The sequence below is a fragment of the Anabrus simplex genome, chromosome X (genome assembly GCF_040414725.1).
Source record: "Anabrus simplex isolate iqAnaSimp1 chromosome X, ASM4041472v1, whole genome shotgun sequence".
In the NCBI taxonomy this organism is placed as follows: domain Eukaryota; kingdom Metazoa; phylum Arthropoda; class Insecta; order Orthoptera; family Tettigoniidae; genus Anabrus; species Anabrus simplex.
In genome coordinates, this window is record NC_090279.1 from 57,926,349 (window position 1) to 57,949,148 (window position 22,800).

Genomic DNA, 22,800 nt, shown 5'->3' on the forward strand with positions numbered 1-22,800 from the left:
ATTTAAAATTAAACCCGCAAATGTAAGACTAGTGACTGCAGTGGCAATACGTAATTCTGACAATTCAGGAAATAAATCATGACGTGTAGTGCCAACGTGCCACACGTCGTATCGGAAAGTAGGGTCCCTAAACTGTATGGTTAGCGACACTGAATAGTTAGTCATTCAACAGTTAGATGAAAGTGAAAAAGTGAATGACAACAGGGAAACGATCCAGATTTTCTGGCTGTGTAAGTGGGAAGCTCAAGTGGAAAAGATGTTAATGTTTCCATCATGTTTCTCGCCAGAGGAATGCTGTACTCAGGTTCAAAACAGCGCAAGGGAAAATCTTATACGATTTTATAGCCAGACTAATGGAACCACTTAGAGACTGTCGAGCAAAGTGTAAAGAGAGACTTCGTGAAACCGTACGAGAATGATTATTGAAGGAATATTGGTCTCTTGGCAGCAGAGGTAAGAGAACATCACATGTTGATAATAAACAGGTGATCCTGATAATGGGACGTTTAAAATGGTGTCATATGTTTCATATCTTAAGACAGATGGGGTATGAGTAAAAGTGTGCAGGGATGTTTTATGAACACATTGGCAATAATGAGCACATGTGCTTCTACATCTGGCATAACGCAAGAAGGAAACAGAGGAATATCCACAGTTCTGGGCCTTCAGGCAAGCAACTCGATGCTGAAATCATCCCAGAAATATGACGTACGAATTTTAAGTAAATAAAATATCACAACAAACTATGAGAATATATTCTATATTTATTTCTACAAACTGCAACGCTCTGTTTAATCATCGTTATCCGGTCGATTAGATTAGCAGTTTGCCTTTTGCTACCACTACGAGCGCTAATGTGAGTCTATGCAGAGTTTAACTTAAGCCTTCGGTGCGGATATTTTTCAAAAAGCAAGTAAATCTCTGAGGGTATTGAACCAAGGAACACATTACAGAAAGAATATTTCGGCTAGGATTTGAATAAGAAGGAAAACGCGTAATGAACTCTTCAACTGTGTCTACAGTAATATAGTGACGTCATCAGCATAAGCTGCAACCGTAAACAGGCTCTGAGGGTCGGGAATCGTGCACATTACAAAGTGGACTTCCCAAATAAAGGGGTCAATACTTAAAGCAAAACGAGTCATTGATAGGGGACATCCTTGTTTTAATTGGAATTGGTCTGGAAAAGTGTCCATTACGAAGTATTCGAGAATGCGCCGAACTATAAAGGGTTCGAATAAGATTGCATATTGCGGTTGGGAGACGCAAGCGTTGCAGCACTGTTAACAAGTACCCATGATGCACTCTGTCGAAAGCTTTTCAGAAGTCCAGGTTTAATATCGCGGCCATTTCAGTTGGTTCTGCTTCAAAATGTAACACTGCATTTCCTACTGCTTGTAGGAAGTGGTTTCTTTTCCTGTCGGGAATAGCACATGTTTGCCCTACTTTCATGATGTTATTAAGGTAGGGTCGTATTCTTTTCGCCAGTGTTTCCATGAAGAGTTTGTAATCGGTGTTGAGGAGTATTATCGGGCGGAAATCCGATACAGTTCGTGGTGCGGAGTCTTTATGTATAATAATTATAATTCCTTCATTAGCGCCTGTGCAATCTTGTAGATTAGCGAACAATATTTGCATCAGTGTTAAAAGCGTTGTTTTCGTGATGATCCAGTACTTTTTGTAGAAAAAATAAGTCAGACCATCAGGGCCTGTAGCTGATGTGTTACTGGCCGCTCGTAGGGTCTCGAATAGTTCAATTTCTTCAGTTGGACGGAGGATCTGCTGCCTGTCATTATCATTGAGTTGTTGTTCGGAGAAAGACAGAATGGTCGTTTGAACTAGCGGGGATTTCACACAGTCCCGGAACGTTTCTCTAAAGTATTTCTCAGTTTCATTTAGACAGTCTTTAGTAGATAAAAGTCGTCTGTTGTCATTTGTATGAAGAGTAGATATTATTTTGCTCTCCCCGTTTCTTTTTTCATGGGCTATATGAAAAAGCTGAGTTTTTCTTATGCTAAGGGTGAATTAGAACACGAACGAACTGAAGAACCGTGTAGGATGTTCTCCTGAATGCCTGTTGTTCTTCGTTTAACTGCGGCTATGTGACAGTTTACGTTGTAACCTGCTTGTTGACGCACCATAAGGACAGTTAGTATAGTGTAGTAAGAGTGCAGAGTTTTCCGTCTGTTGCTTGCTTTTCTGCTGCATGTTTCTTAAAGAAGGTTTGAATCGCCGGTTTAAGCTTATGCAACCATTTGTGTACAGTTAAAGCACCCTGTTGGATGAGACGACTGAGCATATTCGACCACATCCGTTGAAAGTTCTGTTTCACTTGCTCGTCATCAAGGAACGTATTAATTAGTTTCCAATATCACTTCCCGATAACAGGTTTTCTCCTAGTGGTACAAATTTTCAGTAGGACAGCGTGATGATCACTGAAGAGTATTATTTAGCACTGATGTCATGTACGTGCGCTGCTAGGTCTCTGTTTACGTAAAATCTGTCAATTCTAGAAGCCGATGCTCCTCGGAAAAATGTAAATTGTAAGAAATTGTCGTGATTACTTTCCCATCCATCACGAAGCTCTAAGTCCTGACATATCATTTCAAGCGCTGGAGGAGGGCTGAATTATCCTCTCTGGTCTTTTGCCCGTAAAACACAAATAAAATCCCCACCGAAAATTAAGTTTTTGGAGTTATGTCGTAAAAAGAATGGTAGTTGTGTGGTCAGAAATTCCTCTCGCTCGTGACGACGATGTGTTCCAGAGTGCAGGTAGATGTTTATATACAGTGTGCTATCTTCTGTTAATATCGATGTGATCCTCCTACTAGAGTGTTTTTCACAAAGTTTCATGTGTAATCCAGATCAGTAAATAATTGTTGTACCTCTCGAGTCTTCCCCAGGATTGGCAATATATTGGTAATTGTTCCTAAGGTAAGGCAAAATAAAGACCTTAACTTCTTGTAGGAAAAATATATCGATGTCATAATCTCCAATAAATTATTGTAATGGTACCTGTTTGCCATGACTTCTCAGGCAATTTACATTAAGTGATGCTACGTAATGAAGAAATAGAATGGTAAAGGAAAATAACACAGCGCCAATCGTAATAATTAGTTTGCATATGGAGACGAGTGCTGAAGTAATTTATTTGTAACATGTTTGACAATGTTGGTACCTTTCCTTTTGCCAGTACATCTACCGGCCGCTTTAACCCAGGATCCCTGTGCCTAACTTGAGGTAGTTTTGTTTCCGTAATTTCCATTTCTTCTACCGACGGGCGTCTCTCGCTTTCGAAGGTCGGTGATATATATTATGCTCTTCCCTATTTGCATGTTTCTGGTGTCAACACATATCCGCCCACTGTTTCCATATTCTGATTTATTGGAGGTTGTAACTGATAATGATTTGCTTCTTGGGGTAGTTGTGCTGGCAATAATGCATCTGACACGATCGTAGGTAGCCTTTCCGGTTGCGGTATTTGATTATTATTATCACAATTGTCGTTCTTAATTATCTGATCTCCCACCTTTTGACCTAACATCTCTGTCTCCCTATGCGTCGCAAAAGTGGCCGCCATAGTGTACAGGTGATCATTATGTGTTTTCTGTGTGGCTTCGTGTAATTCACTAGGTGTCGAACTGTGTGAGATGTATTCAGAAGTCAACTGCGTAACTTGCAGTGGAATGCGCTGTGTCGGCAGTTTCCCACTCGCCAAGGTCGCCCAGGTGGGACTAGCAGGATGTTCGGTTTGATGGACAGGTTGTTTACGTCGTGGGCATTAACCCCGTAAGTGGCCCACTGCATTACAAGACGAACAAGTAGTAGGCTGATTTTCGTAACTGATCAGGGCTTTATGCCCACCAATAGACGATATATGTTGCTTTAACATTAATCGAATTGCTCGTTCACCATTATGAACCTTGTACCGGAAACATGAGGTCCATGTTTCATCCTGAATCTAAAACATGGGCCAATATTTACTAATTTGTTCCACAATTATTCTATGTGGTACCTTCATCGGAACATTAAAAATTCGCACCAACTTTGTACCAAGACCCGCAGAATCAATATTCACTTTGCTACGGAATCCATTACTGTGTAAGAAAGAGTGCTCACCTGCATAATGCTGTAGCAGTTTTTTAGTTGTTTCCTGCTTCTTGCATTTTATGTATATTTGCTGCGATGTAGAATTAAGCTGGATCATCTTGATGTTACTTTCTTGTAGATGCAAGGTGTCGAAAATCCAGTCATGCACTTGGTATGGGGCTAGTCTTGGCGTGTCTCTTTCGGTGAAGTTTATCACAATCGTGTTTTTCCTTTCAACTATCATGATCTTTTAACTACGAACACATTGATGTCTTGAACAACCCAATCTGTCACCACTGTCAAGAGTTTGTCAGGTAGTCACACACAAGTAATAACAGACTCGTTAGGCCGTACACACAGTTTGAGAGCTCTCTAGCTGCCCTGACTTGCACGCACGCTGGTCCAAGCAGAACTGTCTAGCAGGGAATAGTACTCTTCCGTGATGAGAGGAAGTGTGTACTCTCTGGCTGCATGCAATGGCATTACTGAGGATGAAAATCTCATATCAAAATATTAATGAAAGTGCTAGCCGCTTAGCAACCTGCTGACTGCGGAGTGTATTGCGGGTTAGGGTAAGTCTCCCCCTGCAGTTACTGGAGTGATCATTTAATGATTTGGTTTTATGATCACCCATAGTTGGTTGATATTAGAAACCTATCAACGTTTCATGATTATCCGGCAAGTAATTCCGGAAAGAATACAACAAACATGCAGCAAATGGGTCCAGTCTGTTTTTAGTGAACTCTTTCAATATATAGTTAGCAATTTTGCCTTGTCAAGTTATTATGTGCTTTACGTCGTAGCAACACAAATGGGCTATTGGCGACGCTGGGATAGGAAAGGCCTAGGCTTGAGAAGGAAATAGCAGTAGCTTTAATTCAGGTACAGACTCTGTATTAGCCTTATATGAAAAGTGGAGTCACGCAAAATAAACCCATCTTCATGGCTGCCGACAGTGGGGTTCGAACACACTACCTCCCGCGACTCTAAACGCACGGTTAACACGCCGCAATAGTTTAGTTCGGCATGGAAGCGTCAAGCTCATGTTGAAAACAGGTTTTTTTGGTTAATTTTGTCACGCAAGATTACGAGCTAGCCTCGTTCTGGTTTGCTGTTATTTGCTCAGCAAAGTGTAAATATCAAAGATTTAAAAAAGGAAAGGTCATGGAATGAAATAAAACTGCCAATTTTAAAGTTTTAAATCAACCTTTTGATTTTCTTATATCCACCCATTCATACCCGCACCTTCTTTCAGCTCTGTAAACCACGATGTCCCCGTAACAGTTACTAAAACTCTCATCACCAAACGGTTCAATCAACACACTTTCAATGTATTCATGAATAAGTGCCTGACGGTAGGGTTAGGATGTACTCGTCGTAGTAGAACTTGTTTCCGCCATCTCGCACGTTATAGATGTTATTGTAGCTTTCGGATGATACTAGCCCAAAACTATGTAGCCGATGATTGAGTTCAATCGGTGGTTTAAAATAGTCAGTTGTTTAAAGTCCTTCTCCACGTACAGTAAACGTTCTTGCAACGATTATCATCATGTGCACACTAATGCCTTTCGTCTTCAGTCTGGGTTTAATACGAGAACATTGGACTTTATCGCACACACATGCGTGTATTGAAGTTTTGCACACGCCTTTATTGTAGACAATGTCTGCACTGCTTCCGAAATATTGTATGAGCTCAGATGGAGCGGGTAAGTCTCCATTACTATCGAAATACCACAATTTAGTGTTATGTTTCACGAAGGCAACCTAATGAGTTCCGGGACCACGACTGTCGTCTAAGTTGATTACAGCAATCTCAAGGTTCCGTTAGGGCATGCTGGTAGCTGATCTCGCATATACACACAGCGAAAATCGTGAATTCCTTGTTGATTAGCATACGTAGCACCTACTTCTTGGGACTGAGCTCGATGTGGCAGTGCATTCAGTAGGCGTTATATGGCGATATGTAGATACCAACACCTATCCTGTACGGCGCTAGCGTATTTGCAAACCTTTACCTCGCATTGCAATGGCTTCTATCTTCTTATTATGACGGTCACATTCTTTCAATTTCTGCCTCACGTCTTTCACAGCCTTAACAGATCTTGCTACAGCACTGGCACCACCTAACAGGGATCCTAAAGCCACCAGTCCAGAAAACAGCCCTGGAAGGAATTCGCCTCGTTTCGGTACAGGAATAATTCGAGCGCAATTGCTAAACATTGCTTTACTCTTACGAGAATTTCTCGCTCTAGCTGCACGTAGTGCTTTAGTAATACGAACTCGTGGATTGTATTCTCCTCGAGTAGATTTTCCCGCAGCCTTTACAACTTCTTTCCATGCAACATTCTCAGTTTTATTCTTCATAATATCAGGATACCTTTGTTTCACCATTCTCGGCATGACTTCTCTTGCGAACAGCGATTTATGAGCGGATAGTTACTTGTTGTTACGTCATTCGTGATGTATTCTTGTGATATGCCACTTCTTTATTCAGTCAGCATGAAGATTATAAAGCAGCAAGACACATTACCGTACCTGTCAGTGACATAGTGTCACATCTCCTACCGAGTTCGGCTACAACTACGCAAAGTCGTCATGGAGCATTATTTCCTTCTACAGTTCGATGTTCATAACTGCACCATCAGGATTCTGCAAGACAAATGTTTTACTTACACTTATTACCTCTTTAAACTACATTTAATTTACATTAACATTTTCGCAAAATCACTCTATCAACCATTGTTTACTGCTCTACAACTTATTATGCAAGATCTCGTAAAAGCTAGTTTGAGATTTTATCAATTAAATGCGCGTGAGCAAGTATTGATACCACATGATGTGCTACCAAATTCCCTTATGATCTTTGACGATGTCACTAGAGAACGGCAGGATGTTTTTGGTGTATACATTAGTAAAAGACGTTATAAATATGTAGATTGTTTTTATTTATGTCAAACCTATTCTCGTGTACCTAGACAGTTGATACGTGACAACGCTCATATTATTGTGCTTTTATCGACAAGATGAACTCACCATGCGACATCATGTGTATGACGATCATGTTAACACTGATATTACATGCAATGACTTTAAACGACTGTGCGCTACATGTTGGTTACGGCTTCTTAGTTATTGATAAAGAGAGTAATAATCATCGCGGACGGTATGGCATGGACTTTTATCATTTTATAAACATCAAGACAGCGGCTACACACTGCACTTGATCTAAAACCGACATCATGTCCACATCAAGTTAAGAGATTTCTCAACCTATTATCCATGCGCCAAACAGCATTCGACGTAAATTTAAAGAGCTTAAACGTATTCAAGCAGACACTGATTTCATTTTAAAAACGCAATTCCGTGCAACACTAAAAGTAATTTTTAATTCTGCGTCATCGTCTCAGTCTGAATCAAGTTGTGGTACTATGCAAATATCTAAAAACAACGAGAAGCCAGACGAGAAGCCAGAACAGAAGCCTGAAGACTAAGAAGAACAAGAAAAAAGAAGAGAAGCAAGATGAGGATGAAGAGAAGCAGGGTAAGGATGAGGAAGAGGAGGACGAAGATGATGATCTTTACGTCTCTTTACCACGCAAGCGAGTTAAGTTTTAACTACAGACGTTGTTGCTGAAACACCTAATACATCAAAACACGATTTACCTTCCTTGTCTGAGGTGCTAATCACACCGGAGCATCATAATCAGTTGGTGACTTTTATTCGAAACACCTACGGCTCACCTTTTGCACCTAATACAAAAATAATTCCTTACAGGGCAAACCGACACAACCTACGGTATTTGCTATGAAAACGACTGTTTTCGGAAAGGTAATGCAAATGTAAAAATTAATGCTAACACTTTCATTGTAAATTGTGTAACTTATAAAACTACTAGAGGTCTTTAAAACTCCTTTTTTCCTCGGATACCTGACAAAAATATAATTTTGGAAGATTATCTAAATGCTTTTTGCTACCAACACTACTCGACGTAATTAAATGGGGACATAAGCCGTAAATGCAAATAAGAGTCGCAAGTTTCGCGATTTTATATCTAAGCCGTTTCTTTCGAATCAACTGTGTGCACGTGGTCCTAATGTTGACTACAAGCCTCTGTTACCCCATGTAGACCTAATTTACTGGAACACCCTAACTTACTCGTACAACCTATGCAACTTTTCAAGATGCCGGTCACACAGGTCATGAATTAGAGATTCAAGAAGTAGAAGAGGAATTACGTCATGCTGGTATTATCAAGTAATGGCTCTTCAAAGCAAGACCTCGCCTGTAAAACTAAGTATCGCACACGAGTTACATAAACCAGCTCGTCGCGCCTACCGTCGCAGACGTGTCTTCACAAGTGGAAAGGATGACTTAGTAGAAATGATTCCGTATGCCTCTAGCAATAAACAGTATAAGTATCTACCTACTGGCATCGATGTTTACTCTGAGATCGCTTTCATACAACCGGTGCGTTCTAAGACAGCAGCTCAAGTCAAAGACGCCTTTCAACGTATGGTTCAACAATAAAAACGCTGCCCACGGCTTATCCAAGCTGACCATGGTAAAGAGTTTTACAGCAACGTTTCTTCTACTTATCTCAGGTCAATCGGCATTCATCACAATTATACGTACAACAATCTCAAAGCTAGCCTTGTGGAGCGCTTTAACCGGACACTGAAGACTGTGATGTGGCGAGAATTTACACCTCAAGGCTCTTATCGATGGATTGATCTCCTACCTAGACACGTATCTACTTACAACGATACGCCTCATCGCACAATCAGCACAAAGACACGTCTTGTTACCAACAATACACAACGGTTAAACTCTATTCATCTCATAATCAAAACAGCTGATCCACATCGCCATCACTATCAAAAAAGGTGATTATGTTCCCATCAGCAAACATAAGTAAGTTTTCGCAAAAGCATACAGCCCTAACTGGAGCACAGAAAATGTTCAAATATGCAGAGTTAAGCTTACTAATCCAGTGGCCTATTAACTTCACGATCTTTCACGACAGCCTACCAAAGGAGGATTCTACATAGATGAGCTTCAGGAAACGAAACATCCTAATTATTATTTAATAGAACGTGTTATTCGTTGTCGCGGTAATAAACTGTATGTCTAATGGCTTGAATTTAATAACACACTCAATTAGTGGATTAATAAAGAGGATGCATTTTAAAACGTTGGTTTAATATTATTTTTTTCTCTAGAATCTCTCCCTCTCCTCCCTACTATTTCATAAACTTATTAGTCAACACCACTACTACTAGTTAAGATTGCATAAACTCGTTTGTCAACACCACTACTACTAGTTAAGTTAGGATTTGGAATAGTGCTGGACAAGAGAGAAGTTAAAAGAGTAATCAAGCAACACGTGCACAATGTTTTACAAATGTTACTTATTTCAGCGTGTATGTACAATTTCTTTATTCACCAAAGTAAACCTGTTTAGTCCTTAGATATTTCTCTGCCGTTTTTGTCTTTTAAGACCTCCACCCTGCAACAGTTTCCCTTTCATTGCCACGGCAACGACAAGTGCTGCTATCTTCTCGGAAACTGTAGCATTAGGTGACGTCACACGCTCCGTAATTTTACGAAGCAGATTTTCAGCAGTTACATGTCTTATTTCATGTTTATTTTGACGATAAGCAATGCCATGCTCTTTGCAGGTAGCATCTAACATATTAGTACCAGGATCACCGCGTGGTAAGGAGACGTCAAGTCGAGTTCGGGGGCCACAGTATGGTAACTAGGAAAATGAAGCTCAAAAGTGAGGAGATCAATCACCTTATTGATGAGTCCATGCCCAGCATGCTTCCTCACATTTTTCCCAGCACGTTTCTTCACCTTTGCTTGCAATTATGAGAAGTGTTTACAAGCGAAGTCAAGTCGTTTGTTTTAACATGTACGGCACTGTCTCACTGATAGTCTCGCATATTCGTGATGTAAACTACACTTTTGAATCTCTAACAAAACAGGATCTTGAGTTCACTCACGAGGCACCTTATCCCAGATCTTCTTTACAGTATTCGCAGCTACATTGACCAAAAATGCATTTGGCAAAGCATTCAACACTTCTTCAGTAAAAGTGTTTAGTTTCCTTCTGCTAGCACAAAGCTTTACGGTTCCCTTTCCAACTTCGTTACACTTAGTATCAGATAGAAATGACAGAATGTCTTTACTCCTCAAATGTTTATTTCACACTGTTGTCATTTCGACACTGCAGTTTACAGATGTTGTTCACCTCCGCGAATGCACTGCGACACAACCAATCGAAAGCATGCACACATGTCGTGAAGACTGTTTAAATGTTTCTCCACTATGCTCCTTGACAAGAGTTTAAAATGGTGGACATCCTAATTCATACATGAAGATCAATTCACTCAGGCAACCATTCCTTCTTTTCACAACCAGTAGAAAAAAGAAATCGGCTCTTTTGACAAATAACCGTTCAGTATCATAGGTAGAAAGCGCTATGGAATTACTTCTTCTTCCCACCGAAGTCCTAAATGTTTCTTCACCCATAGGGTTTGCCTTTTATCTTCATCCATCTGCAAGCAGTAAGAAGATGTTGGGCTAAATACTAAACTCACGACTTTTGGTGCCCACAACACAGTGCAGACAAACACAGCCATCTCTCTGAACACGAATTTGTTTCCGTTCACTTTAAAGCCTTGAACATCAACTGCCAGTGTCCTTGTCATGATGAACTTCAAAGCGATCACCTCTATGTTACAGTATCTTGTCGACTTAATAAAACAATGTCTACTGATAGCACATACAAAGACATTAATTTGCAAGAGATAGGGCCTAATAGTGAACAAGTCTAAAGATGCATATCCATGACCACGTGATCACTGCGTGTCAACAACCGTATGGCCTTATTATGTTACATGCTCAGCCCAGTTAGGTTAAGCTTGCACTCAGGAGGAAGACGAGGAGATAGTCATACGCTATTCTGTGGTGATGATGAGCAGGAGGAGTAGGAAGTCTAAGTCTATGAGGAGGATGAGGAGGATGTCTATGTCTATGAGGAGGAGGTGGTTATATCTATGAGAAGGAGGGGAGATAGTCATACGCTATTAAATCTATGATGAGAAGGAGGAGGTTGAGGATGTCTAAAACTATGAGGAGGAAGTCTAAGTATATGAGGAGGAGGAATAATTATACAGTTGCTCAGCTTCGAGCCCCAAAGGTGTTTCCCGTTGTTACACCCACTATCAATAAAGTACATGTATTAAATATTACACAATCCCCCTGGTACATGTGCAGCTGCCGTCTTGTTCTTAGTTCAGATCTGAGCCCCGAAGTAACCTTCCGATATTACGCCCCTATGAATTATACAAATTTATTGAGCCTTAGAGCCACCAAAATTTTCGAAGTTCAGATCCAAGCAACACTGAATCACTTTCCATTGTTACGCCTCCTATGTATAAAGCACATACATTAAGTCTTATAGCCGCCATCCAGTTCCAAATTCAGCTCAAAGCTCCACTAAATCACTTTCCAATGTTACGCCCCCCCATGTATAAAACACATGCATTAAGTCTTATAGCCGCCATCTAGTTCCACGTTCAGTTCCAAGTTCTGGGACGTTAAGTTAGTTTAACGCGTGGTCAGCGTAACCTTAAGCCTGCAGTTAGCCCGGGTATCGAACTTGAAGTATGTTAGGTTAATCTTATTCTCTTATGCGGATAGCGCGTGTGTTGAGCTTTGAGTCTCTTATTTTAAAGCTTGTACTCTTAGGCATCGAACTAGGCTCTGTACGGTTAACGCCCTTAGGTCTGGAGTCGAACCAGGGATCTGCGAGTTTAAGTCTAGACACGTCATGCCTGTTAGGTTAAGCTCCCCTCTTAACCATCATCACAGTGGCTGTTAGGTTAAGCTTGCACCTTTTTGCATCGAACTTGGGTCTTAGGCCATTAAGCCCAGGGTCGAGAACGAGGTTTGTAAGGTCAAGCCCCTCTAGTGAGGTCATGTGAGGTTACGTCAGCACAGTCAATGAGATGGAGGCCTCGACAGTGGGCCGGAGGTGGTGGTGGCGGCGTCAGAACTCCCAAATTTACACTACTGCAGACATCTACACAAGCTCTGGAAGCTGAAATGAAAGCTCAGGTAGTATAGGTGGCATGACATAGAGTCCGCTCAAGAGAATGAACAGAAAGATGAACGTATTGAGGGAAAGGATCAGTCTACGTCCCCATGCATAGGGAAAGACAGGAAAATAAAGTTCAAGAAGTGAGTCAATTTGTCATCATCTACGAGTTGTGATGATTTTGATATCGAACATTTCATAAAGAATTCATTTTGTAGCGTCTTCATACCAGGAAAACAACATCGAGGGACTTATTACCAAATAAACAGCATCAGAATTACCGTATTCTCTAAATATTTCTGTAACAAAACAATGTGTCAGATACAACAAAGCGCGATCGTTGCTGAGAAACGGAAGAGTATAAATGGAAGAAAAATGAAGCGAAAACTTGATGGTGGAGGAGTTGGTGAGTACATGTTATCTTGTGATCTAGAGCTGATCCCTCTGTAGATGGGGCTAGGTATCCCTTGCCAGCGCCATTGCTACTCTCAGACCCACATGGTGCACCCCCCTTCTTATGGACTACGGGTCAGGATATAAAAATGACGTATTCATATGGACTTTAGAAATATTTTGTTATGGTTTATTATTACTACTATATTTATCATTTACAGAATAAAATTGCTAATCTACACCGTTAAATATCATACATACGTTTCTACAAATACAGTGTCACACTGCGTCTGCAATTTAGTCTCTCACACTTTTCACTCCTACGGACATCAGATAACAGTAAATATCAGTGAGAACAAGGTAAAGAGTAAAACGATTTCAGAATTGTTACTGTGAAAAGAAAAATGGCGTATAGCTTTTAGTGCCGGGAGTGTCCGAGGACAAGTTCGGCTCGCCAGATGCAGGTCTTTTCATTCGACGCCCGTAGGCGACCTGCGCATCGTGATGAGAATGAAATGATGATGAAGACGACACATACACCCAGCCCCCGTGCCAGCGAAATTAACCAATTAAGGTTAAAATTCCCGACCCTGCCTGGAATCGAACCCGGGACCCCTCTGGACAAAGGCCAGCACGCTAACCATTTAGCCATGGAGCCGGACATTGTTACTGCAGGCGCTCTCTACAAATGACTTTGCAGACATGTGAACTTCTTGCATTTAACATATGAGAGCTGAGACTTACTGTCCGTACACCAATAGCAAGTGCTTACCACTTTCTCCTTTTCGCGTTCTTCCAGCTCTCTTCCCTGTTGTTGTGTTTGTTGTCAGCTCTCTTCTGCAAATGGTTCCTGAAAAGTTCCTTTTCGAGAGACTTTAGAATGTTTATGTATTTCTGGTTGTTAGATTTACATATCATCAGGCTACTGATGGTGGCAAGAACAAGTGTCCCCGCTACTGCGACATATTAAGTCCATCTTGACGTTGTCCTGGTCCTACACATATTAATTAACCTTGATGTAAACACTAAAGAAAATGCACATCTTGAATGTCACGCACTGTAACATAAGTAATGTTTAAGGCAAATTACAAAAATAATATTAAAAACCCCACATTTCACATCAGAAAACTGGCATAAAAATGCCTGGAATTGTTTTTTCATATTCGTGGACACTACACACAAAACACTACGTAACTCACCACATTTATGTAGTTCATATAATCGGGTGAGCAGTCTATTTCAGCCTCACTGTCATAACCACGGCCTTATATGACCTCACTACCCCGCTATTTACCTTGAAAGACTGGGGGAATCCATGGGAATACCCCAGCCAGGGCACTTGGTCATCTCTATCGGACACTTGGAGATGTGCTACACATAAATGTCGCGCGTGAAGCTAATTGTGCCGACACACACAGTTTCTTGAATAAGTTAAGGTATTTCTTGCTACAGATGGAAGGTAGCACTTTGTCATTAGCTGGGTCCCAAGATCCCAATGACCCAACTAAGATGGCATTTACCTCCTCCGATATAAAACGTGTACGAAGAGCCGTCGCCAAGATCGCGTATTCCTCTCTTTTGGCCTGTCTGGCATATTTGAAAGCAGATTTCCTGTTCTCAAATGGAAATGAAATGTCCAGTGATATCCTTGGCAATAACCAAGTCTGGGCGTAGGTTGTCATGCACGACCTGGTTATCGCTGTAGATACTTTATCTTGTAGCAGCTGTCCTTCTGACCCCGCAGACTACAACACTGTGTCTCCGCACATAAAATGCAGAGTAAATCATGCAATGATTAGCTATATGAGGCAGAGTCTCATTCTCGTTGCCGCATCTCCTACACTTCGTGTTGCCATCGGATGCAGAACGGCGACTCGCATTGAGCGGTAGTACATCCAGTTTAGCTCGGTGGATAAATCTCCAGTCTGCTCATCTGGCAAACAGACCGGTTCTCGAGAAGTAGTAGCTAGCTGTGTCTGAGACTACGCATTCCATTACTTTACCTTGATTGGGCAGGCTGATCAATCTATTAAGGTGCTTAGACTGAAGGTTTATTCTGAGTGCTTTTAGTGCCTTATGGCGATCATTGCTCAACATGGTCTTTTCATAGATGGTAACCGATTGTACGAAGTCCTCCATTTTCCATATAATCTGGTTTCTTCTCGAGGCCTTGCGAGCTTGAGTCCAGACAGATTATAATGGATTCGAGTTCTATCTGAACTCGCCCTCGTTATGGCCATTCAGGAAAGCTGATACGTCTTCATGAGGGACAGGTATTCCAACTCTCTTCTGGACTAAGATCTTCAGGTTCTCAAGAGCAAGCCCTGCAGTACAGATGAAAGTTGAAGTCAGGACCTTGAAGGCATTATCGATCAGGTGATAGTCTGAATCGTTCTCTGCAACAGGAAATCCAAGATAACCTGCCTTTGTAGGACAACATAAATAGTCGTTAGAGGCCTCATGGGATAGGTATAGGGTCTTCTCAACCTCGGCCTTTATATTATAACTCTCTTGGAATGTAAGATGTTCTGTGCCATGAAGATGAGGTCAGCTAGTTTTTTCGTGTCGGATGAGATGCGGAATCCTACAGTCTTCCCAAGGAACTTCTCAAACACTCCATCTTTCAAAGCCTTTATCTTCATTGTCAATTTTAAAAATGGAGTTTCTCGTCCCTACAGGGGTCTCAACAGACAGATGTAGGCTGAAGAACTTTGGAGCTGTAAGACTTATGTTGATCTTCTTTGACATAGTATTGATGACAATGTTGTTTTGTAGCTTTATCGAGTCGTCGGATAATAGTACGATGTCATTAGCATAGGCGAGAATCTGATGGTCTGTATTCGCGCTCTGAATAGCTCTAACTGCGGGGTCAATAACAGGGTTAAAGAGAAGTCCATTCATAGGACAACCTTGCCTTACTCCTCATTCGATGTAAATATCGTCTGTGACCCGATTTCCAGTCTGTATATGGGTGGAAGAACCAGTATACATATTTTTACTTATCTTCTTTAGTTTAGTGCCAGCTCCACTTCTTTCAAGGGCCGCAAAGATAGCGTCATGCGACACGTAGCCGACGGCATTAAAAAAATTCAACCAAGCTGCTAGGAATTGACCTTTCTCACATCTTGCCTTATCAGATTTCATTTTGAGTGTGAAGTTATGCTCAAAAACTCCGTAATGTGGCAGAAAACCTTTCTGCGCTGGTGCTAAAATATTGTTGTCTATCATCCAGGTGGTTATTCTCTTGGCTAACACACCTGATGGCATGATGGCAATGGGTCGCCAGTTAGTGATGCCATGTGGATCACCTTTCTTGAATAATAAGATTGTGACTGGCTGCTTCCAATCCCTGGTATCTTCTCGTACTTCAGACAGATATAAAATATTCTGGCCGGCAGTATACAGGCAGGATCGACCACCTTCCAGTGTTTGTAAGCAAGGCAGTCGTCCCCTGGAGCTGTGTTTTCACATCTTTGTCAGCGACTTTGTACTTCATTTGGCGTGATTCTGGTGGTATTCACGCATGGGGTACTCTCTGGTGGTCGGGAATTGAAATCAGGTAAGTTGCTTGTTTTCCCTCAGCAGTCTCTTTAAAGTGCTGAGTCACAGTCTCAATATCTATGTTACACCTCGATCCTTCGTCTCCCAGGAGAAGCCGCATGGCTTTCCTTCTGTTGTTCCTATATAAAGATAGTAGTATAAGTCACGGGTTCGGCCGCCTCCACCTCCATCAGCCCTCCGCAGAGGCCTCCTCCACCACCACCTCCACACGTTCTCGGGAGAGGCCTCCTCCTCACGCTGGCTAAGAGCACGATCCTAACCTCACATCCGCCATCTTGGAGGGGCTTAACCTAACTTTTTATGCGTAAGAGAACTAGCCTAACCTCATGGCAGTGCCTAACCTGAGTTTTACAACCGGATGCCCTTCCTGATGCCTAAGAGCGCGACCCTAACGTCACATTAGCTATCTTGGAGGGGCTTAACCTATCCTTTTATTTGTAAGAGAGCTAGACTAACATCACGGAAGGATTTAACCTCAGTTTTACGTCCGGATGCCCTTCCCGACGTCAATTGCACAAGATGGCGGCTATACATGACTCCTTATGAGACGCCATAAGGGTGCTTGCGCAAGAACTTTTGACATGCAAGACAGCAAACCTAACCTCATAGAAGGACCTAACCTCTGTTTTATGGCCGGATGCCCTTCTCGACGCCAACTGCACAAGATGGCGACTATACATGACTCCTTATGAGACGCCTCAATGGTGCTTTCGCAAGATGGCTGCTATACATAGACTCTTATGAGACTCCCTTGGGATGCTTGCGCAAGATTGCGGCTACAAGATGGCGGCTATACATAGCTCCTTATGAGACGCCTTAAGGGTGCTTGCGAAAGATGGCGGCTGCTCTTATGAGATGCCTTAAGGGTGCTTGCGCAAGATGGCTGCTGCTCTTATCAAGAAAACTAGCTTAGAGGCTAACGTGCCGTGCTAGTTCGATTCATTAAATCTGGGGCTTAAATGTAAAATGTTAAATATCTCGAAAACGGTGCGTCGTAGAGCAAAACGAACAACATTTTTCAGCCAAATACCCAGGTTCGCAGTATCAGGAACATGATGGAATAAGAGAAAATAGTCTAATGATGAGATCAACGGTTCGGTTCCTACTTGGGCCCTTTCCATTTGGTCCGTTTTAGCTTGTATTGAAGCAAGTTTTCGTAACTTCGTCAGGTCTTGTTATGGTAGAGAGTAAAACGTACCGTGCTGGTTAGATTTATTAAATTTGGGGCTTAAATGCAAAATGTTAAATATCTCGAAAACGGTGCGTCGTAGAGCGAAACGAACAAAATTTTTCTGCCTAATATCAAGGTTCGCAGTACCGGGAATACGAGAGCATAAGAAAAAGTAGTCTAATGATGAGATCAATGGTTCGGTTCCTACTTAGGCCCTTGGGCATTGACAGCTATGTAATTCTACAAGATGGCGGCTGCTCTTATGAGATTGCTTAAGGGTTCTTGCACAAGATGGCTGCTGCTTTTATGAGACTCCCTAGGGATGCTTGCGCAAGATGGCGACTAATAGATGGCGGCTGTCATAAAAAGTGAGGTTTTGGTCTGTCAAGTTGACAGCTGTCAGAAACGCACGTGCCTTTGTTTACAAACAAGAGCACGTGGTCGTGTGCCACGGTCACGTGGTATGCTGCGTCAGCATGCGACGTTTAAAATCCACGCCTACGTGGTTAAAACTCTGCTATGGTCACAAGATTTTTACACATAGCTATTCTTTATGCTTTAAGTTCCTGCACATAGGTTATGCTAAGATAGCAGTACAAATATGCGAACGTTGTACATTCTAGTGGAATAAGTTTAGTACGATAGTCGGTGCATACATTATTGCTAGGTGATATGTACACTCTTTTAAACATTGGTATTCTTTGTGCTTTAAGTTCGTGCGCATAGGTTATGCTAAGATAACAGCACCCACACACACACACACACACACACGCACATGCGATCGTTGTACATTCTAGTGGAATAAGTTTAGTATGAGGGTCGATGCATGCATCATCGATATGTGATGTGTACACGCTTTTAAACATAGCTATTCCTTGTGCTTTAAGTTCGTGCACATAGGTTATGCTAAGAGCAGTACACACATGCGAACGTTGTACACTCTAGCGGAAGAAGTTTAATATGATGGTCGATGCATACAAAATCGATAGGTGATGTGTACACGCTCTAGCACTTGAAAATAAAAACTTACCACTGCTATGTTCACAAGATTTTTAAACATAACTTTTTAATGCTGCTCTTCACGACATAGAGCATAGAATTGAAAATCGTTATGCTTTTGACGATTTCTAAATACGTGGGCGTGGATTTTGAACGTCACACGCTAACGCAGCATACCACGTGACCGTGACGTCACGACCACGTGCTCTTGTTTGTAAACAAAGCGATGTGCGTTTCTGACAGCTGTCATCTTGACGGACCCTATCCTCACTTTTAAGGACAATACAGCATCGCTAACCTCGCTGCTGCCATCTTCACGGCACTAAACCTCGCGGCTGGTAACTTATGCCTGTCGTAGCGCGGAATTTAAAATCCAACAACAGCACATCGCTAACCTCACTGCTGCTATCTTGACGGTGTTAAACCTCACTGTTGCTACCTTGGTTTATACGCTTTTGTGTTAGTTTAGTGATAATCGCTAAGCTGTTCGCATCATAGAAGTAGCGCGTAACAAGTGTCTAGCAGATTTAAAGAAGAATCTGTTAGCAGAAGATAAAAGTCCGTCATGGAAAAACCTATTTCTAGGTATATTTGCAAAGAGTGTGGAAAAGCATTTTTCCTAAGCTATCACAAGAGACGTCATGATATATCATGTAGGACAATTCTTCAATGCAAACATTGTAGAAGAGAGTTCAAGAACGCATACAACGCTCAACGTCATGAAGCCGCGTGTAATGTAGCTTCATCGAGAAGAAAATACAAAGAGCTCAACCGTAGTCAAGCGAACACTAATTTATTTTAAAAAAAGTACACCACTGCGAGAGATTTTTAATTCCCCCTTGTTGTCTAGGCCTGCTACAAGTTCTATTACTAAGCACAAATTTCAAGATAAAGAGAGGCAAAATCATGATTATGATAATAAGGATAATGATGTTGATCAAAACAGTAGTAAAGGGAAAGTAGAAAAAGAAGAAAACGAAGATCTCAATGTTTCATTGCCGTTACAGCTTGATGATTTTGCTTCATTTTCTAAGCCTACTACACGTTCTGTCGCAGTGCAAACATCTCAAGAAGAGATGCAAGAAGAAGAAGAAGGAAATGTCAACGCTTCATTGCTATCGCACAAGTTAAGTTTGTACCTAGAAACGCTACTGCTGAAGCACGTATTACATCAAAATAAGTCCCTACACATCAACTATCTGCATATAGGCTCAAAGTTCACAACAAGCCTCTGTTACCCTATGTAGACATAAGATACTGTAAAGACCACAACGTACTCGTAAAACGTTTGCAACTTCTAAGAGCCTATCATGATGCTGGTTACACAGAGTACAAAGCAGATACTTTTGAAATAGAGCAAGAATTACGTCGTGTAGGTATTATTAAGTAATAGCTCTCTCTCGACAGTACAACAGCTTAAACACCTTCCTACAATCCCAGCGCTTACCCTCACCTAAGTCATCCTTCTGTAGTATATAGTCGATCGAGTAGCTATATTTGTATATATTATTATTTTCCAACATTCTCCCTTCCTTAGGAAGTTAACTCCGCCTCTAGATGTAGAGCCGGTGTCAAGACCGGATAAAGAGAAGAGAGGCACCCTAGCCTATTAGTCCTTTAGCTCATTAGCCATTTAGCGTGTGGCGGCCTCGAGTATTAATATATGTGTATAAACTCATATGTTTATAAACTCCTTGAACTTTGTTTATGTTTTGAAGACTTCTGTATATTGATGTTCTGTGCTTCTAATGTTATCTATATTCTCTCTGATAATTATTCATGTTTTACGTTCGTCCCCATGATACTTGGAGTGTTAATTAAACATTTAAATACACCATCCCTTTTCTATTATTCATTTAAGCACATAAACGCGCGGAACAGATTTTGTGGTTAGTCAAGTGTGAAAATGACCGACGCCAGCAACGAAGCAAATCCACCGCCAACAACAGTATGGAACGAAGCGGGTATTGCTCGCATTTCGGTGAGGAATCCGCCCATCTGGAAGAAAAACATAAAGGTATGGTTTCTTCAAGTTGAAACACAGTTTACTATGTTTGGTATCACCAACGAAACCACGAAATTTAATCATGTTGTTGCGTCATTAGAAGCGGATATTGTGAAATTAATTTCCGACTTTTTATCTCGACCATTATCTACCACTCCGTTCACAGAGCTTAAAGCAAGACTAATTCAGGAATTTGAAGAGTCAGAGAACAGAAAAGTGACGAAATTATTAACAGAATTAGAATTAGGTGATAGAAAGCCAACTCAGCTCTTGCGTGAGATGCGAACTTTAGCCGGTATGCAGGTCAAGGACGATTTTTTGGAAACCATATTTATGCAGCGGCTTCCTGTTACCGCACGTTCTATATTAGCTACGAGTAAAGATGATCTGGACACCATAACTACTATGGCTGACAAAATTGTTGAAATTTCACAACCGTGTAGGCATCATCCACCATTTCAGTCAAAAAAATAAATGATGTCAGTAACGATCCTATCTCAAGACTAGAAATGCAGATCACTGAATTAACACTGGCAATCAATGAATTGAAAACGTTGTCACGTTCTTCAAGAAGTAGCTCACGATCATCTCGTTCTTCACCAAGAAGATCACGAGACAGGTCCGGTCAGCCCAGTCTTTTAATTCTAATGGAGCACTATGTTGGTATCACTTTAAATATCGCAGCAGGGCAAAGAAATGTCAGAGCCCATGCTCATATCAACCACCTTCCGCTAGAATTCCAACAAGCAGTCAAACTAAAACACTCCACACTAGCGGCGGCGGGTGATCGGAGTCATTTTTCACGCCGCCTATTTCTCACAGACAGAAGTAGCGGAAGTCGTTTCCTAGTCGATACCGGAGCTGACATTTCTGTGATTCCGCCTTCGGATAGTGATCGCCCAAAAAACAGATCGTAGACTTGATGCAGCAAACGGCACTGGCTTTAATATTTACGGAGAACGTCTGCTAGTACTCAGTTTGGGCTTACGACGCAATTTCACAAGGAATTTCGTAATTGCAGACGTGAAATCACCGATTATCGGAGCCGACTTCATTCACCGTTATAACCTTATCGTAGATCTAAAGAACATGCGACTCATTGACACATTAACGTCAGCAGAGACACCTGGCACATTGATTAAAGTCTCGGGCATAGAAACAGTTTATGTAATGCCACCAGATCCAAAACATGCCGAGATTCTAAAGAAATTTCCCAAATTTCTCCATGAAAACGTCCATTTCGACACCCCAGATACCTCTATTTTTCATACCACTGTCACAGAAGGACATCCTGTAGCAGCAAGGCACGACGACTACCACCAGATAAACTCAAAGCAGCTAAAGCAGAGTTCCAACAAATGATCAATATGAAAATCTGCCAGCCGTCAGTGAGCGCCTGGGCAAGTGCCCTCCACTTAGTTCCCAAGAAAGACGGATCCTGGAGACCTTGCGGAGACTACCGTGCTCTCAACGACATCACCAAGCCTGACAGATATCCTATTCCTGACCTTCAAGATTTTAACAGCCAACTACATGGAAAACGAATATTTTCAAAAATAGATCTGATCAGAGCTTATCATCACATCCCTGTACATCCGGACGATGTACCTAAGACAGCAGTGATAACTCCATTTGGTTTATTTGAATTTTTGAGATTCTCATTTGGACTCCGTAATGCGGCTCAAACTTTTCAAAGATATATCGACAGTATACTCAGAGACCTCGATTTCGTGTACTGTTATATAGATGATATCCTAGTGGCATCACAAGATGAAAAAGAGCACAAGAAGCATTTTCAAATGCTTTTCGAACGCCGCAGCAAGTTCAACATCAGAATCAATCTGAGCAAATGCATTTTCAGTTCAACAGAAGTACCTTTCCTGGGATAAATGATAACCGAGGAAGGAATCAGACCACTACCAGAGCGGGTACAAACCATTGTTGACAACACAATAAAAGAACTGCGCCGGTTTCTTGGCCTCATTAACTTTTACCGAAGAGCACTGCTAAATTCAGCCAGTAAACAAGCAGAGCTTTTGAACCTTCTCCAAGGGACTAAGAAAAATGACAACAGAAAAATTAATTGGACAAAAAATCTTCGGCAAGCCTTTAATGACCTAAAAAAAGCTTGGCCGATTCAGCACTTCTATCTCATCCATCTTCGAATTTACCCCTAATTTTAATGGTAGATTCTTGCAACAAATCAAAGACAGTAATCTGCAACCATTAGCATTCTTCTCCAAGAAACTGACAAATGCAGAGAGGAATTACTCAACCTACGACAGAGAACACCTCGTTGTCTACTCAGCTGTGAAGCACTTTCAGTACATGCATGAAGGACGTGATTTTCCGATTTACTCCGACCACAAGCCACTCAACTTCATGTTCAAACAACGTTCAGGCAAAACTTCTCCACGTCAGATCCGACACATTAGTTTCATCGGACAGTTCACCACAGACATACGTTACACTACTGA

The 22,800-nt window shown here is 41.5% G+C and overlaps 1 protein-coding gene across 1 annotated transcript in view; it reads right to left on the reverse strand.

Annotated features, from left to right (window-relative positions):
• Positions 1-14,798: 14,798 nt before the first annotated feature.
• The window catches only part of LOC136886136 (uncharacterized), a 37,610-nt gene continuing 29,608 nt past the window's right edge, over positions 14,799-22,800 (reverse strand). The window contains exon 6 of the mRNA XM_068230814.1: positions 14,799-14,983. Within this exon, the coding sequence (XP_068086915.1) occupies positions 14,799-14,983 (185 nt within the window). The remainder of the gene's footprint in view (positions 14,984-22,800) is intronic.